At 48.5% G+C, this 19439-nt stretch overlaps 1 protein-coding gene across 1 annotated transcript in view; it reads right to left on the bottom strand.

The window, feature by feature from the left end:
* The window catches only part of TIMM44 (translocase of inner mitochondrial membrane 44), a 30663-nt gene extending 12452 nt beyond the window's left edge, over nucleotides 1-18211 (bottom strand). Inside the window, exons 1-7 of the mRNA XM_039324561.1 lie at nucleotides 18072-18211; nucleotides 16540-16644; nucleotides 10047-10217; nucleotides 7452-7532; nucleotides 5347-5496; nucleotides 3272-3411; nucleotides 2121-2206 (exon numbers count right to left, since the gene is read on the bottom strand). Coding sequence (XP_039180495.1) covers nucleotides 2121-2206; nucleotides 3272-3411; nucleotides 5347-5496; nucleotides 7452-7532; nucleotides 10047-10217; nucleotides 16540-16644; nucleotides 18072-18101 — 763 coding nt within the window. The 5' untranslated portion in view covers nucleotides 18102-18211. The remainder of the gene's footprint in view (nucleotides 1-2120; nucleotides 2207-3271; nucleotides 3412-5346; nucleotides 5497-7451; nucleotides 7533-10046; nucleotides 10218-16539; nucleotides 16645-18071) is intronic.
* Nucleotides 18212-19439: the final 1228 nt, after the last annotated feature.

The following is a 19439-nucleotide window of genomic DNA, read 5'->3' as shown; positions in this document are numbered from 1 at the left end:
CAAGGCCGTCTGGAAACAGCGAGGAAGCAGCCCCTGGGTGCATGTCGCCTCCACCCCCCGGGTGCATGCTGGGGAGGGGTCACCCTTTGCGGGGAATGAAGAAATGCACCATCACCTGGAAATGGCCAGCAAATGGCCCTCACCTACTACACGTATCCGGCTTGATGGGCTTTGGGGAAGGGTTTTCGGCAGGCAGCGGTGCGCTCTCCTCACAACGCCAAGAGGCTGAGCCGTGTGTGTGTGTGTGTGTGTGTGTGTGCGAAGCTTGCCAGCTTTGCACTTTGCTGCCTGGTGAAACCGGGCAGGCTGGGGGGCATTGCGCAGGTAACGTTGACTCTCACGCTGCTCATGGCATCCCCTCCCCCAGAACCCACCAAGCCAGATCTGTGAAGGAGGTGAGGGCCATGTGCTGGCGATGGTGCATTTCTTCCTTCCTCACGAAGGGTGACCCCTCCCCAGCTGCGTTTCTTGCCTGTTTTCCTCCCTCCCTCATCTCAAATATTTTCCCACCACTCTGTACTAAGGAAGGAAGGAAGGAAGGAAGGAAGGAAGGAAGGAAGGAAGGAAGGAAGGAAGGAAAGAAAGAAAGAAAGAAAGAAAGAAAGAAAGAAAGAAAGAAAGAAAGAAAGAAAGAAAGAAAGAAAGAAAGAAAGAAAAGGGAGGGAGGGAGGGAGGGTCTGAGGAAAGTCCTGCCTTAGTCCTGCCCTGCTGCCCTTTCACCACCCCCTTGCCCCCTCCTCCTGGCCTATCCTGGGGGGTCTCCCATCCTATTGCAAAGGAAGCTTTGGATACAAAGCCGGGTCTCCTCCCATGGCGAGGGAATGGGCCTCCCTCTGACTCTGCCCTCACACCCATCATGAGCAACCTGGCTAAGGAGAGCAAGCACAGCAGCAGCAGCCTTGAGGGGGAGGTAAGTGCAGCTGGGCACCCCCTTGGGCAAGTGGGGCTGGGCTTGGAGCCGCAGGTCAGACTGGGCATTTGACTTTTGCTGCCCAGGGCTCCAGGCAGCCCACACTACCACCCAGCCACCCCCCCCCCCACATGGCCTAAAAGGAACAGTGAGGCTCCTCCAGTGGACCATGCCTTGGCACTTGCCCCAGTCCCCCCCCCTTCTGCCAGAGACCCCCAGATCTGTCCCACTCCTGCCCAGGCCCCCACAGGCACCCTTGACGGGAACGAGGTAGAGCTGGTCACGCCCACCCAGTAGGCCATTCCCACTCCAGCCACACCCACCCAGTAGGCCGCACCCACCCGGGCCACACCCACCTGCCCCCCCCCCAAGGGCAACTGCCATGCTGATGCAGCCCTCAATGAAATTGAGTTTGACACCCCTGCTCTAATCTATATTCTATTATTCTTCTTCTATTCTTCTCTATTTTCTATTGTATTCTCTATATTCTATTCTATTCTATTCTATTCTATTCCATATTTTCTATTCTATTCTATTCCATTCCATTCCATATTTTCTATTATATTCTATTCTATTCCATTCCATATTTTCTATTCTATTCTATTCTATTCTATTCTATTCTATTCTATTCTATTCCATATTTTCTATTCCATTCCATATTTTCTATTCTATTCTATTCCATTCCATATTTTCTATTCCATTCCATATTTTCTATTCTATTCTATTCTATTCTACTCTATTCCATTCCATTCCATTCCATATATTCTATTCTATTCTATTCTATTCTATTCTATTCTATTCTATTCTATTCCATTCCATTCCATTCCATTCCATTCCATTCTATTCTATTCTATTCTTTATTTGCCGCCTCTCTTGTTTCCAAGAGACTCTGGGGGATGGAGATGGAGGAACCTACAGTACTTACTGTACTCGTCTTCCGTGTCGGAGGCACCGTAGGGCTTCCATTGCGAAAGGAGTAGCCGGTGACATCCCCATTGCCCAGGGGATGCCCAGTTGAGGGCTCCTTTCAGGTCCTTGTCAAGCTGCCCAGCGAAGTGGTACCCATTGATCTACTCGCAGAGCTGACTGGAGCTGGAGCGAGGGATGGGAGCTCACCCCACCGTCCCACGGCAGCAACCGGCTCTTGAACCTACCAATGGCTAGCCCGGTATCCAAACCACATGACCCACCCCAGTCCCCGAGTACGTACGGTTGAAGACCACGTTCTTGTCCTTGAACTCCTTCCACTGCTGGTACCACTTGGAGTCTTTGTGCAGGACCATGCCCATCGCTTGCCTGGAGGGGGGGGAGAGGCGCCGTTAGGGAAGGGGGGCCCTAAAGTCCCCCCTACCTGTCCCCATTGCTGATTCTCCAGACAGCATGGAGGGGAGTTCTTTTTGGGTCCAATGGGAGAAGCCCTCACGGTGACTGGGGGTGGGGGTTAGATTAGATGATCTCCAAGATTCCTTCCAACTCTTGTCTATTCTATTCTATTCTACTCTATTCATTCAATTCAATTCTATTCTTTTATTCCTTATTCTGTTTATTCTACTCTATTCCTTATTCTATTCTATTCATTCTATTCTATTCCTTATTTTATTCCTTATTCTATTCTATTCTTTTATTCCTTATTCTATTGTCTATTCTATTCTATTCCTTATTCTATTCTATTCATTCTATTCTATTCTATTCCTTATTTTATTCCTTATTCTATTCCTTATTCTAATCCCTATTCTATTCTATTCTATTATTCTCTTTCTCTATTCTACTGTATTCTATTCTATTCTCTTAATTCTATTCTACTCTATTCCTTATTCTATTCTATTCTATTATTTTATCCTTATTCTATTCTGTCTATTCTATTCATTCTATTCTATTCCTTATTTTATTCCTTATTCTATTCTATTCTATTCCTTATTCTAATCCCTATTCTATTCTATTCTATTCTATTCTATTCTGTTCTATTCCTTATTCTATCCCTTATTCTATTCTATTCCATTCCATTCTATTCATTCTATTCCATTCCATTCCACTCCACTCTTCTTCTGAACCATCCGCACAGCCTCAGGGACAGCAAGGCAGGTGTGTCAGGGCTCTCCCACCCCCATTTGGAGATGCCCGGGGACTAAACCTGGGGGGGGGGCTTCCAAGAGTGAACAAGCCCTCTGCCCTTCTATGAGTCATTTTAAGATTGTCTCTCCCAACTGCAGGCCAGACAGTCTACGTCTCCTGTTGCTTCAACTGCAGCCCTGGGTAAAACAGGTGTCTCCTGGCCAAGGTTTCTTCCCTACCCATCAACCCCACAGCCAGCTGCCCACTCCCGCAGCCTCTGGCAAGGCCGGCCCCAGTTCGGACACCCACTCATTGGCTTCGAATATCCGCTCGTCCTTCATCCTGTCGTCGGCAGATTCTGTCCTTTTCCGGAGTCTCTCTGGACGCCTGTAAGGCCCCGTCTGGCCCAGCACGCTGTCGTCAATCTCCTTCCGGACGGTCTCCATGCCCTGGGAAGGGAAGCGCCGTTACACACGTACCAGGCGCAAGCAAGCGGAGGCGCTCGTGAACAGGCCGAGCCAATGCAACTGTATTGCCTTCTGCCTCTTGCGGCTGCGTAAGGACTCAAGGCTAGTTCCCTTCTTGACCCCCCCTCCCTTCCCGGCTGCCAGATTCCCAACATTCCAGAACGAAGGAAAGGGGGAGAGGAAGTCCCGGGATCGATTCAGGGGAAGACAAAAGATCGTCACTCACAGCTGAGAACAAAAGAATTTTTTTTCAAAAAAAAAAAAAAGAGCATAAAGTTCTATACCAGTGGTGGCGAACCTATGGCACGTGTGCCAGAGGCGCCACTCGGAGACCTCTCTGTGGGCACGCGCAGCATTGCTCCAGCCCTGCCTCCCCCTAGGGCCCCCTGGGCGCGGCCAATGCAGCGCAGCACAGCCAAGGACATGTCATCCAGATAGCAGGGACAAGACTCCACCCTTGCGCCCCGTCGCACGCAGATGCTGCTGCAGGGCGCGGGTGTGGCTGCCCTGGTGCCTTCTGCTGCGACGGGCCCTGGAGATGGTAGATGGTCCTGCGGGCAGGCGGGGAGGGGATGGGTAGGGCGGTTTTTGGGCAGTCGGTGTCTAAAAGGTTTGCCATCACTGTACTATACAGAAAATGACCGGCAACCTGAATTGTACCCGGAAGTTGACTGGCAATGAATGCCATTCATGTAGCAGTCATGATATGTGCTGTCAAGGTATTGATTTAATAGCTCATTAATGTAAGATGTAATGATGGGAATGACTCAGCAGGCTCTGTGTCTCTTTAAGAGCCTCTGTATAAAAAGAAGGCTCCACTGATGTGTTGTCTCTCTCTCTTCCGTTTCCTACTGTAACTGTGGTGTGTTGGATCCTGCTGTAATAGAACGTGTATGTACATTGTTCCTGGTGTAGGATATTGTAGATAGTGTAAGATAAACCACCATTTACTATAGACCAGTGATGGCAAACCTTTTAGAGACCGAGTGCCCAAATTGCAACCCCAAACCCACTTATGTATCGCCAGGTGTTGGGTGGGTGTGGCCCACTCGGCGGGTGCAGCTACAGTGGGCTTGGCAGACTGGGTGGGCGTGGCTGCAATAGTCATGGCAGACTGGGTGGGCATTAGACTCTATTCAAGAGAGTCTCTTCTATTGGCTTTCAAAAGCCAATAGAATAAAAGGGAGTAGCACAGCTAAGGAAAAGGGGGGGAAAATGGCGGACTGCGTTGTTTGGTGACCCCCGTGAAATGGTCATTCGACCCCAAATGGGGTCCCAACCCACAGGTGGAGAACCGCTGGCTCAGAGGTTTGTCTCTGTCCTCAGCGTCACTTGACTGGTGCAAATGGGTGTGGAGCCTTCTGGGAACTACTGAGGACAATTATTTCCAGTCCACAAAATGGTCCTTTCAGCAGTTCCAAGAAGACTCCACGCTCCTTTGCAGCATCCAGATGACCCTGAGGACACAGACAAACCTCCGAGTGGCCTCAACGACTCTCTAGAAGGCAAACGACCAGCTTTCTGCAAGGAGTATAAATCTTTCCCTTCCCCACCATCCGGACAGAGCGGAAGAAGCTTCTGGGACGAGAAGAGAAACGTCTTCAAAGAAAAACAAGGAAGTCCAGTTGCCTCCTTAAAAAAAAGAGCACCTTTGGGACGGCCAAAAACAAAAAAGACTTTCGCGCGTGTTTGGGGAGGAGCTGAGAAGCTCCAGGCCAACCCTCAGTCTGATCTCTTCAGACAGCTCAGGGGAGACCCACGGTCGGTCCCTGGAGAGCCGCCGCGACCCAAGAAAAGCAAAATCACTCAAAAATTCCGAGAAGGAGGATGGACCTCAGCCTCAGGCAACTCTCCTGCCCTCCACAGAGGAGCTGGGCCTGTCCCGGCCGGGGTGGACCCAGAACGAAGACGACTTGCCTGAGAAATGGCCTTGAACGCTGCCGTCCGGCCTAGCTTTTCTCCTCCCTTGGAGACTGTTTCTGCAGAATGCTTTGCTGTTTTGGCCGCTTCCTCCATGCCTTCCTTGATCTTCCGGCCAATCTCGCTCTTGCTGACTTCATCTATGCTCTGTGACCAGAGAAACAAAAGGAAGAATAACAGAATAACAGGGACCTTGGGGGGTCTTCTAATCCAACCCCCTGCTCCAGCAGGAAACCCGACGCCATTTGAGACAAATGCCTGCCCAGTCTCATCTTGAAAGCCTACAGGCATGGAGCACCCCCACCACTTCTGGAGGCAGGCTGTTCCGCTGTTTAGTTGTCCTCATTGTTAGGAAGTTTCTCCTTAGTTCCAGGTTGCTTCTCTCTTTGATGAGTTTCCATCCGTTGCTTCTCGTCCTGCCTTCAGGGGCTTTGGAGAATAATTTGACCCCCTCCTCTTTATGGCAGCCCCTCAAATATTGGAAGACAGACAGATAGACAGACAGACAGGGATGGATGGATAGATATGGATGGATGGATGGATATATAGATACATAAGAGATGGATGGATGGATGGATAGATATGGATGGATGGATGGATGGATGGATACATAGATACATAAGAGATGGATGGATAGATATGATTGGATGGATGGATGGATGGATGGATACATAAGAGATGGATGGATGGATAGATGGATGGATGGATATGGCTAGATAGATATGGATGGATAGATAAATATGGATGGATACATAGATACATAAGAGCTGGCTGTCTGGCTGGCTGGCTAGTTGGATGGATGGATGGATAGGGATGGATAGATGGATGGATGGATGGATGGAGTAGAATAGATGGATGGATGGATGGATGGATGGATGGATAGATAGTGATGGATGGATGGATAGATAGACTAGATATAGATGGATGGATGGATAGATGGATAGATATGGATGGATGGATGGATGGATGGATGGATAGATACATAAGAGATAGATGGATGGATGGATGGATGGATGGATAGATAGATATGGCTGAATGGATACATAGATACATAAGAGATGGATGGATGGATGGATAGCTAGATAGGGATGGAGAGATGGATGGATGGATAGGGATGGATGGACAGATGGATGGATGGATAGACTAGATATAGATGGATGGATGGATGGATAGATATGGATGGATGGATACATAGATACATAAGAGACAGATGGATGGATGGATGGATGGATAGACAGATAGGGATGGATGGATGGATAGGTAGAGTAGATATAGATGGATGGATGGATAGGGATGGATGGATAGATGGATGGATGGATAGGGATGGATGGATGGATGGACAGACTAGGTATAGATGGATGGATGGATGGATAGATATGGATGGATGGATACAGATACATAAGAGATGGAGGGATGGATGGATGGATGGATAGATAGATAGATAGGTAGATAGGGATGGATGGATGGATGGATAGGTAGATATAGATGGATGGATGGATGAATAGATAGACTAGATATAGATGGATGGATGGATGGATGGATAGATAGAAGTGGGCACATTGGCACAGATTAAAAATGAAATTTTGTTGCTGCTATCATGTCTTCTAACAAAAAAAGTAGAAATAGTTCAATCGATTGCTTTATTCCAAGAAGAAAAAAAACCATCTCTAACCTTGCTTCCCTTTGGAAATTGCTTCTGGATTTTGTCCTTGTGGTGAAAAAAAAATATGAAACTTTGATTTTGGTTTTGCGGATCCAACAGATTTGTTGTTACGGAAACGGCCACTACCTATTATTGTGTAAAAGTAAAAAGTTGAGGCTGAAATGTTATTAACTTCTACGGTGCAAAAGTCGGAAGGCAGTGCTTTTTTTTTTCTTTTTCTTCTTCCCTTTCCCTTCCCTTCGTTTCCCGTTGTTTTCATTTTCTTTTAGATTCTGATAAACGAATAAAAAAAAAGGTGAACCACAAAAGGGACGAGGTTGACCCTCGGAGGAATCAGGCTGGATTCTCTTCACTCTCGGCCTCCAGAGAGCGGCTGGCCAGGTGGGGGCTCCGAACAGCATTCCTGGCCACTGGAGAAAGACGTCTCCCTGGTTCTCACCTCTTTAACGGTGCCACCGATTTCTCCCAGTTTCTTTTTCAGCACTTCCGAGGTCCTGATGGTTTCAGACTCGATGGTTTTCTGCAAGAAGGAAGTAGAAGTTGGCATCCCATGTGGAGAAGTTCATGATAATAGTAATAGTAATAATAATAGTAATAATAATAATAATACTGGCTGACTGTGCGATGGTCCATAATAATAATAATAATAATGATAACAATAATAATAAGCAAGCAAGGGTAGTACCAATAGTCATAGGCTCCTTAGGTGCAATCTCAAAACAACTGGAGCACCACTTGAACACCATCAATAGGTAGACAAAATGCCAAATCCAGTCTGAACATCTGGCTGACTGTGCGATGATAGAAATAGAAATAGAAAGACTGTGGCAAAAGCAAGCAAGGGTAGTACCAATAGTCATAGGCTCCTTGGGCGCAATCCCAAAACAACTGGAGCACCACTTGAACACCATTGGCATTGACAAATTCGCTATTAGTCAATTGCAAAAGGCGGCCTTGCTAGGAACTGCTTCCATCCTGCGACGATATCTGTAATACCATCAAACATCCACATCTGCCTATCCCAGGTCCTGGGTAAGGACTCGATAGGTAGACAAAATGCCAAATCCAGTCTGAACATCTGGCTGACTGTGCGATGATGATGATATGATCGATAATAATAATAATAATAATAATAATAATAATAATAATAATAATAGTAGTTGGAAGGGACCTTGGAGGTCATCTAGTCCAACCCCCTGCTCAGGCAAGAAACCTATACTATTTCGGACAAATGGCTGTCCAGTCTCTTCTTAAAAACTTCCAGTGTTGGAGCATTCACCGCTTCTGGAGGCAGGTGTTCCACTGGTTAATTGTTCTCACTGTCAGGAAGTTTCTCCTTAGTTCTAGGTTGCTTCTCTCCTTGATTAGTTTCCATCCGTTGCTTCTTGTCCTGCCTTCAGGTGCTTTGGAGAATAGCTTGACTCCCTCTTCTTTGGGGCAGCCCCTGAGATATTGGAATACTGCTATCATGTCCCCCTAGTCCTTCTCTTTGTTAAACTAGACAGTGGTTCTCAACCTGTGGGTCGGGACCCCATTTGGGGTCGAACGACCATTTCACGGGGGTCGCCAAACAACGCAGTCCGCCATTTTTTCCCCCCTTTTCCTTAGCTGTGCTACTCCCTTTTATTCTATTGGCTTTTGAAAGCCAATAGAATAGACTCTCTTGAATAGAGTCTAATTCTAACGGCTTTCCAAAGCCAATAGGAATTGTCCAGGCTGTCTCTGCCCTGCTGAGCCTGCCAAAAGTCCCAGTCTGCAAACGGTGCTGCACCAGCTGAGTAGTCCTCGACTTACGACCGGTTGAGTAGTCCTCGACGTACGACCGGTTGGGTGTCGCGGCATTAAAAAGGTTGAGAACCACTGAACTAGACATACCCAATTCCAGCAACCGTTCCTTATGCTTTAGCCTCCAGTCCCCTGATCATCTTTGTTGCTCTTCTCTGTACTCTTTCTAGAGTCTCAATATCTTTTTTTACATCGTGGTGACCAAAACTGTTGTTATTGTGATTGTTGTTATCTAAAAGACCACACATATTAATTTAGTTTACCACTCAGGGCAGGCCTGCATCCTCAAACATGCGTAACATATTTACACGTCTGCTGCCTTCGCCCTTCCCTTCAGAATGCAGGGGGGGTCCTCAACCTACGAGCCCAACCTTTCTGTTGCTAAGCGGGATGGGTTTTGCCCCATTTTACGACTTTTCTGGCCGCGGTTGTCAAGTGAATCACTGTAGTTGTTAAGTTAGTCACACGGTCGTTAAGCGAAACCAGCTTCCTTCCCCATCCCCCCCATTGACTTGGCTTGGTCGCAACAGGGGATCGCGTGCCCCCCCCGGGACGCTGCGACCGTCATAAATATGAGCCAGTTTGCCAAAGCCATCTGAATTTGGATCACACGACTGCAACGGACGTAAGTGTGAAAAAGGGTCCTAAAGGGACGTTTTTTCCAGTGCTGCTGTAACTCTGAACACTAAGGGAACTCTTGTAAGTCAAGGAACACCCCCACATCGTAGCCCTCATTTGAAATGGCAACCCCCCCAAAAAAGCCAAGTTGCAGCCGGTCCTCACGCTTACGACCGTCGCAGGCGTCCGCACGGCCACGTGATCAAAATTCAGGCCTTCTGGCATGCACTTACGACGGTTTGCCGTCAGCTGGGGTCGTACGAGCGCCGTTTGCCTCCTTCCCAGCCAGCTGCCCAACTGGCAAAGCCAACATCTGCTTAATGACTGTGTGGATTCGCTTAACGACGGTGGGAAGAAAGGTGGTGAAACCAGGGCTGACTCATTTAGCAACCTCTCTGCTTAGCAATGGAAATTCTGGCCCCGTCTGTGATCCTTAAACTGAGGACAGCCTGTATTGTCGGTTCTTCTGGCAGCCAAAAGCAGACATGGGGTCCTCGACCGTGGCCACTTTAAGACTGGTGGACTTCAACTCCCAGAATTCCTCAGCCAGCACAGCTGGCTGAGGAATTCTGGGAGTTGAAGTCCACCAGTCTTAAAGTGGCCACGGTCGAGGACCCCGGTTCCAACGTACGTATTTCCGCCTCGCTTCCTGAAGGGCCTCCGATTCTTCCAACTTCTTCGCTTCGTCTCGGAATTTCTTGATGCTCTCCTTCATCTCCTTGTTCTTGGCCAGCTCCTGCTTGATGTTCTCCACGAAGCCCGATATGAAACCTTTCCGATGGCCGGAGGAAGAACATCTAGACTGAAGAGAAGGTTGCGGTTACAGCTCACGGTACAAAACCCGGTCCGGCCTCCTGCGCTTGGTTGCGCCCACTGCGGGGACGGCCGAGCGGGGAAGACGGGTTATTATTTCCCCGTGGAGGGAAATCTCAGCTCCAAACCCACCTCGCTCTCTCTCGCTCTCTCTCTCTCCCAGCTACGTCATTACTAAGTAGCTTTGATCCGTCTTAGACAGACAGATGTCCCTACTTCAATTTTAAGTTTAATCTATGAGAGCTGCATCGATGGATGGATGGGTGGATGATAGAAGATTGATTGGATGGATGGATGGATGGATGGATGATAGAAGATTGACTGGATGGATGATAGAAGATTGACTGGATGAATGGATGATAGAAGACTGACTGGATGGATGGATGGATGATAGAAGATTGACTGGATGGATGGATGGATGGATGGATGGATGGATGGATGGATAGATGGATGGATGGATGATAGAAGATTGACTGGATGAATGGATGATAGAAGACTGACTGGATGGATGGATGGATGATAGAAGATTGACTGGATGGATGATAGAAGATTGATGGGTGGATGGATGATAGAAGATTGACTGGATGGATGATAGAAGATTGATGGGTGGATGGATGATAGAAGATTGACTGGATGGATGGATGGATGGATGGATGGATGGATAGATGGATGGATGGATGATAGAAGATTGACTGGATGAATGGATGATAGAAGACTGACTGGATGGATGGATGGATGATAGAAGATTGACTGGATGGATGGATGGATGGATGGATAGAAGATTGACTGGATGGATGATAGAAGATTGATGGGTGGATGGATGATAGAAGGTTGACTGGATGGATGGATGGATGGATGGATGGATGGATAGATGGATGGATGGATGATAGAAGATTGACTGGATGAATGGATGATAGAAGACTGACTGGATGGATGGATGGATGATAGAAGATTGACTGGATGGATGATAGAAGATTGATGGGTGGATGGATGATAGAAGATTGACTGGATGGATGATAGAAGATTGATGGGTGGATGGATGATAGAAGATTGACTGGATGGATGGATGGATGGATGGATGGATGGATAGATGGATGGATGGATGATAGAAGATTGACTGGATGAATGGATGATAGAAGACTGACTGGATGGATGGATGGATGATAGAAGATTGACTGGATGGATGGATGGATGGATGGATAGAAGATTGACTGGATGGATGATAGAAGATTGATGGGTGGATGGATGATAGAAGGTTGACTGGATGGATGAATAGATTGATAAGATGGATGGATGGATGGATGGATGGATGGATGGATGGATGGAGGAGATATTGATAGATGGGTGAGATAGAGGAGATAGGAAGATGATGGATGGATGGATGGATGGATGGATGGATGGATAGACAGATAGATAGATGGATGGATGGATGGATGGATGGATGGATAGATTGACACGATGGATGATAGAAGATTGACAGGATGGATGGGTGGATGGATGATAGAAGGTTGACTGGATGGATGAATGGATTGATAAGATGGATGGATGGATGGATGGATGGATGGATGGATGGATGGAGGAGATATAGATAGATGGGTGAGATAGAGGAGATAGGAAGATGATGGATGGATGGATGGATGGATGGGTAGATGGACGGATAGACAGATAGACAGATAAACGGATGGATGGATGGGGTCATGTTATTCACCAAAGCACCAGAGGGAAGGACGAAAAACATGGTTGGAAACTGACCAAAGAGAGAAGCAATCTGGAATTATGGAGAAACGTCCTGACAGTGAGGGCAATTAACCAGTGGAACAGCTTGCCACCAGAAATCGTGGGCGTTCCATCACTGAAGGTTTTTAAAAAAAAGACTGGACATTCAGCTGTGAGACGGTATAGGTTCTCCTGCTTGAGCAGGGGGCTGGACTAGAGGACCTCTGAGGTCCCTTCCAGCTCTATTCTATTCTATTCTATTCTATTCTATTCTATTCTATTCTATTCTATTCTTATTTTCATATGATAGATAGATAGATAATAGATAGATGGATGGATGGATGGATGGATGGATGAGATAGATGAGCTTTTACAGGACAAATTAGCTGCAATGTTTATTTTTAAACACAAGCAGCGTCTGGACTCAAGTTGTTCATACCCTGTCTTTCTTGCTAAGGGAATATTCACCCAAATCCTTCCTTTTGTTTCCAAGAACCGGTGACCTCAATTTACAAAGATACCCAGGAAACGTCCCATCCTGACAAATCTTAGGAAGAAAAACACATTAACTAAATCTCTTGACTCCATCTTATCCGCCCCAGACACCCTCCTCAGAAAGTCATCTAAGGAGTTTTTTTCATACCAAGGAACAAATCAACAGAGAAGCAAGTCCTTCTTTCATTGACAAACCACCCGATGGCCTCTATGCACCGGCCCAAAATTAGAAGATTAAAAAGTGTCCCCCTCCTCAGAGGTTTTAGGTGGAATCAGGCAAGCAGAGAGAGTCAAATTTCTCCTATACAGTTGCAAGAAAAAGTATGTGAACCCCCTGGGATAATGCGGAGATTTGCATGAATTGGTCATAAAATGTGCTCTGAACGTCATCTAAGTCAGTGGTTCTTCACCTTTTTGAACGAAACCCCCCCCCCTTGAGCCAATGAGGAAGTTGTCATCGCCCCCCTCCCCCAACATAACCTCTCAATCACAACATAGGAAATAATTCTTCAATTTATGCAAACACTTTTTTTTGTTTTCTTTAAAATTGTCATCAGGACATATTGATGCAAATAATTTATTTCCGGTCTTTTCCCCCTATCTCCCATATTCTGGCCAATGGCGTGCCACTGTATGGGTAGAGGCTGCTGCGCAACGCGCATGAAGATAAGCGATGCGTCTTCACATATGTACGGCGTTCTGTACTGAAGCTAGCTGGAGGAACATTTGAAAACACAATTCGATCCACTAATAGCGAGCGATCTGATGTTTTTGTACGACAGATATACAGCGATTCACTGCACGAAAGAGTCTCAAAAGTGTCCCCAAAACTTCTCGCTCCATCGCCCCCATATTTCCCCCTTTGCGTTCCTTCGCCCCCGCATCGCCCCTTTTCATTCCATCGCCCCCCTGAAAAATGAAATCGCCCCCCGGGGGGGGGGCAATATCGCCCAGGTTAAGAACCACTGATCTAAGTCACAACAATAGAAAAACACAGTCTGCTGAAAATAATAATACACAAACATTACATGTTGCCATGGTTTAATTCAGCAGACTGTGTTTTTCTATTGTGGTGACTTAGATGACGTTCAGAGCACATTTTATGACCAATTCATGCAAATCTCCGCGTTATCCCAAGGGGTTCACATACCTTTTCTTGCAACTGTAGCTAACGAATAGGATAAGATCACCTTTATTGTCATTTTTTTTTTCTTACTGTGAGCATACTGGTCCACGTGAAAAATGAAATTGTGTTGCCTGCTCTCAAAAGAAGGTATATATCTAGCCAGTGAGTTGTCCAAACTTGCTGGGCTTCATTTTATCTGCTAAAAGGAAAACCCCCGGGAGGCCATGCCTGGAAAACTGCGGCCATTTTGGCCACCATATCACAAAAAAAAAAAAAAAAAAAAGAGGTTGAGAGTTTGGAAAAAATTCAGAGAAGAGCAAGTAAGATGATCAAAGGCCTGGAGACTAAAACGTACGAAGAACGGCTGTGGGATTTGGATTTGGCCAGTCTAAAGGAAAGAAGAAATAGGGGAGACATGATAGCGGTGTTCCAGAATATGAGGGGCTGCCACAAAGAAGGGGAGGGTCAAGCTATTCTCCAAAGCACCAGAAGTCAGGACAAGAAACAATGGATGGAAACTGACCAAAGACAGACGCAACCTGGAATTAAGGAGAAAGTTCCTAACAGTGAGAACAATTAACTAGTGGAACAGTTTGCCACCAGAAGTTGTGGGTGTTCCATCCCTGGAGGTTTTTAAGAAGAGGCTGGACAGTCCCTTCTTGAGCCAGACATGCTGGCTCAAGAATTCTGGGAGTTGAAGTCCATGAGTCATAAAAGAGCCAAGGTTGCCTACCCCTGGTATAGGTTCTCCTGCTTGAGCAGGGGGCTGGACTAGAAGACCTCCAAGGTCCCTTCCAGCTCTATTCTATATGTCAATATACCCATACATCACACACATATCCCCACGCTATATACACGTACATATACCCATACCCACACATATAAATATTAATCACTGTCCATTTTGAACATGGAGCGGAAAGAGGAAGGTTGAGAGTTCACAAGGTTAATGGGACAAAACTGTGGCTGAATCTCGGTGGTCTGCTTCGGATACCACGAAGCCCCCCTCCTCCCCAGAAGGTAACCAGGAAAAGAGGTCGTAGAGAGGATGTGCAGCATCCTAGACCAGGGGTCCCCAACCATTGGGGCACCAGGGACCGGTTCTGGGAAGAAAGGACCGAGAGTGTGTGGTTTTGCGTGCTGCCTGCATCCCGCGGATGGGGCTTTGCTTGTTTCTGCGGACCGATTTCTGGCGTGCCATGGCCTGGTGCCTGTCCACCAACCAGGATTTGGGGACCCCTGGCCTAGATCTCCAATCTTTCTCGGTTGGCGGACCGGAGGGAAAGGGAGGAAGCATTTTATGTGCATGTGCTAGTGGCGCCTTGTTTTTGCTGCGTGGCGCCGTTTGTGTAGCGGCGGCGCAAGCACGAGTGGGGGTGAGTGCCCGCACTGGCCAGCCTGTTCTGCGGCCCAGTGGCCAGTAGGCTATGGCCTGGTAATGAGCCTTGGCCCACAGGTTGGGGACCCCTGTCCTAGACCAGGGGTAGGCCACCTTGGCTCTTTTATGACTCGTGGACTTCAACTCCCAGAATTCCTGTGCCAGCATGGGGGAACTATGGCCCCTTCATAACTCGTGGACTTCAACTCCCAGAATTCCTGTGCCAGCATGAGGGAAACTATGGCCCCTTCATAACTCGTGGACTTCAACTCCCAGAATTCCTGAGCCAACATGGCTCAGCTTGAAAACCTCTCCCTTTCCCCTCAGCATGGCTGGCTCAGGAATTCTGGGAGTTGAAGTCCACGAGTCATAAAAGAGCCAAGGTTTATTTATTATATATTTATTAATAAAATTTACATGCCGCCCAATCCCTAGGGACTCAGGGCGGCGTACAAAATTAAAACAATAAATATAACAATAAAAATAAGTGCATTCATACAACATGTCCCAATCGTGTCCCCCCCCCCCCCGGGACATCAACCCCAGGCCTGCCGGAACAGGAAAGTTTTAATGGCTTTCTGGAAGGCCGGCAAGGTGGGAGTAGTTCGAATCTCGGGGGGAAGTTGATTCCACCACGTCGGAGCCACCACAGAAAAGGCCCTTCCCCGATGGCCCGCCAGCTGACATTGTCTGGCCGACGGGACCTGAAGGAGGCCCAATCTGTGGGACCTCACCGGTCTCTGGGAACTATGCGGCAGTATGCGGTCCTGTAACCTGGTCCTAAGCCATGAAGGGCTTTAAAGTGATAACCAACACCTTGAATTGCGTGCGGAGACCCACAGGAAGCCAGTGCAGCTCGCGGAGGATAGGTGACACGTGGGCGTACCTTGGTGCACCCACAATCGCTCTCGCGGCTACATTCTGAACCAACTGCAGCCTCCGAATGCTCTTCAAGGGTAGCCCTTAATAAGGTTGCCTACCCCCGTCCTAGACAATAGACAAGTCATTCAAAAAGTACAATATTAATTCTCAATTAAAATCATGCTGGCCTCTTCTCCTCAGCGGATGACCAGAGCCTCCCCCCAGCTCTGCACCCCAGAGTAACTTTCTATTCCTACCTTAATTTCCTATCCCTGTTTGATATTTTCTACTCCGCCTTTCATTTTTGCCGTCAAAGATAGCCAACGCCACCTGTACTTTTATCATCATAATACAGGTAGTCCTTGAGTTCATTTGGTGACCATTTAAAGTTACAACGGCACTAAAAGGACTTATGACCATTTGTAACACTCATGACCGTTGCAGCGCTCCCCATGTGATCAAAAAATCAGACGCTTGGCAAGTGGTCCGTATTTATGACGGTTGCAATGTCCCTGGGGTGTCACGTGATCCTCTTTTGCGACCTTTTGACAAGCCAAGTCAAATGGGGGAAGCCAGATTCACTTAACAGCTTTACAACTGCAGTGATTCACTTAACAAGTGTGGCAAGAAACGGCGTAAAATAAGGCAAAGCTCCCTTAATCATTGTCTTGCTTAACCTCAGTTGCCGTTGTAAGCCAAGGACTAGCTGTAAAGCTTTATTGACTAGAAACGCACCTGATAAAATTCTAGTGCCAATCTGCTCGTTCGGCACACGCAGGAGGGGTGCTGCACCAGGCCGGCGGACTGTCTGGATACGAGCCACGCATTTAAGAGGTATTTCTAGGATGAGAAAGAGAAAAGCACGGCATTAGCATTTCTTCCTGGCGACAGCTTTGCTGGGAACGGCCAAGGAAAGAGAGCAGTCGGTAACACAAGATAAGGAGTTGCAGAAAGCAGGTTCACACCACACACTAGGAGAGGCTGACCCAGGACCGGACATCTTGTGTAGTTCAGAGTGGGTGGGAGTGCAGAGAGTATCTGAAGATGCGGGGGCAACGTCGTCCGTTGTGTTTAATGTTGTCAGCCGCCCAGAGTCGCCTTGGGAGACGGGCAGCAAATGGAACAAATAAACGAATGAAAGAATGAAAGCCATCCCGCGATGGGTTTTGAGCCCATCATAGAAGCAAATCCAGGAACTGCGGTTTGGTGGATCCAGGTTTGAGATTTGCCAGAGGCTGAATTCCCAGCAGGAAATTCTGACCTGTAAAGCAGCGGTTCCCCAAACTTGGCCTCTTGGAAGACTTTGATGGCCGGGGAATTCTGGGAGTGGAAGTCCACAAGTCTTCCGGTTGCCAAGTCTGGACATGCCGGCTGGGGAATTATGGGAGTTGAAATCTGCAAGTCTTCCAGTTGACAAGTCTGGATGTGCTGGCTGGGGAATTCTGGGAGTTGAAGTCCACAAGACTTCCAGTGGCCAAGTCTGGATGTGCTGGCTGGGGAATTCTGGGAGTTGAAGTCCACAAGATTTCCAGTGGCCAAGTCTAGATGTGCCACCTGGGGAATTCTGGGAGTTGAAGTCCACCAGTCTTCCGGTTGACAAGTCTGGATGTGCCGGCCGAGGAATTCTGGGAGTTGAAGTCCACAAGTCTCCCAGTCGCCAATCTGGACCTGCTGGCTGGGGAATTCTGGGAGTTGAAGTCCACAAGATTTCCAGTTGACATGTCTGGACCTGCTGGCTGGGGAATTCTGGGAGTTGAAGTCCACAAGCCTTCCGGGTGGCCAAGTCTGGAGACGCCTGCTCCAGAGCAGCTTCCATCTGGTGTGGGGCTCTGGCTTCTGCAAGTTCCCAACCGAGAGAAGGGGGGGCTGGGGCGGCGTGTGGCAAAGCCTCTCGGGAGCGTCTTCTGCATGGGAGGCCAGGAGGGCTCCGCAGGCCCAGCCCTGTCAAAGGACGCGTGTCCGGACCTGATAAGCCGGGTTGCATGCGGGGTTTTTCGGGGTTCAACCGCTTCAGGCTACTCAGCCCCTCCCCCCTTCCCCCCTCGCCTGCTGCCCTCCCCCATTTTAGGGTTCCCGTCCTGCAGCCCCTTCCCCGGGCTTCTCCCCGGCACGTGTTGCGTTCACACGTGACGGGGCCGGGACCGGCTGGCTTCAGGCGGGGCTCTCCGCCCGCGCTCCAGGGAAAGAGGGGCGGCCGGCAGGGACGGGCCCCGCCCCGCCCCGGGGAACCCCCTTCTTCCCGCGGGACCCTCCGCCCGGAGGCTTACCCGGCAGCCCCAGGACGCGACCGCCGCCATCTTGGCCGAGGGAGCCTGGGCCGGGAGCCCGGCGGCGCCCGAAGATGACGTTGCAGCGCCACCGGCAGGCGTCGGGTTGCGTCATGCGGCCGCGCAGACGCAGAAAGGAACGTGGAGGCAGCCACCTGACTTTCCGCCTGCCCGGACCCTTCGCTGGACTGGGATAGGCCGGGGGAGCATCGGCCCCGCCCTCTTTGCTGGCTTGGCCCCCCTCCCCTCTGCGGGCTTCGGCCCCGTTCGCCCTCCCCCCGAGGGAGGGAGGGAGGGAGATGAGAGTGAGAAGGAAGGAAAGAAGGAAGGTGGAAATGGGAAAGAAGGAAGGAAGGAAGACGGGAATAAGGTGATGGGAATGAGGAAAGAAGGTGGAAATGGGAAGGAAGGAAGGAAGGAAGGAAGGAAGACGGGAATAAGGTGATGGGAATGAGAGGGAAGGAAAGAAGGAAGGTGGAAATGGGAAGGAAGGAAGGAAGGAAGGAAGGAAGGAAGGAAGGAAGGAAGGAAGGAAGGAAGGAAGGAAGGAAGGAAGACGGGAATAAGGTGATGGGAATGAGAAGGAAGGAAAGAAGGAAGGTGGAAATTGGAAGGAAGGAAGGAAGGAAGGAAGGAAGGAAGACGGGAATAAGGTGATGGGAATGAGGAAAGAAGGTGGAAATGGGAAGGAAGGAAGGAAGGAAGGAAGGAAGACGGGAATAAGGTGATGGGAATGAGAGGGAAGGAAAGAAGGAAGGTGGAAATGGGAAGGAAGGAAGGAAGGAAGGAAGGAAGGAAGGAAGGAAGGAAGGAAGGAAGGAAGACGGGAATAAGGTGATGGGAATGAGAAGGAAGGAAAGAAGGAAGGTGGAAATGGGAAGGAAGGAAGGAAGGAAGGAAGGAAGGAAGGAAGGAAGGAAGACGGGAATAAGGTGATGGGAATGAGGAAAGAAGGTGGAAATGGGAAGGAAGGAAGGAAGACGGGAATAAGGTGATGGGAATGAGAAGGAAGGAAAGAAGGAAGGTGGAAATGGGAAGGAAGGAAGGAAGGAAGACGGGAATAAGGTGATGGGAATGAGAAGGAAGGAAAGTGGAAATGGAAAGGAAGGAAGAAAGGAAGGAAGACGGGAATAAGGTGATGGGAAAGAGAAGGAAGATGGAAATGAGAAGGGAGGGAGGGAGGAAGATGGGAATAAGGAATGAGAAGTTAGATGGAAATGGAAATAAGGAAGGAAGGAAGGAAGGAAGATGGAAATAGGAAGATGGGAATGTGATGGGAATGAGAAGATGGAAATGGGAAGGGAAGAGGAAGATGGGAATAAGGAATAAGAAAAAAAGGAAGATGGAAATAGGAAGGAAGGAAGGAAT

Source organism: Crotalus tigris, unplaced genomic scaffold (genome assembly GCF_016545835.1).
Source record: "Crotalus tigris isolate CLP2741 ecotype Arizona unplaced genomic scaffold, ASM1654583v1 scf7180000024302.2721777, whole genome shotgun sequence".
NCBI classification, from domain to species: Eukaryota; Metazoa; Chordata; class Lepidosauria; order Squamata; family Viperidae; genus Crotalus; species Crotalus tigris.
This window is presented reverse-complemented; position numbering and strand designations above follow the sequence as displayed.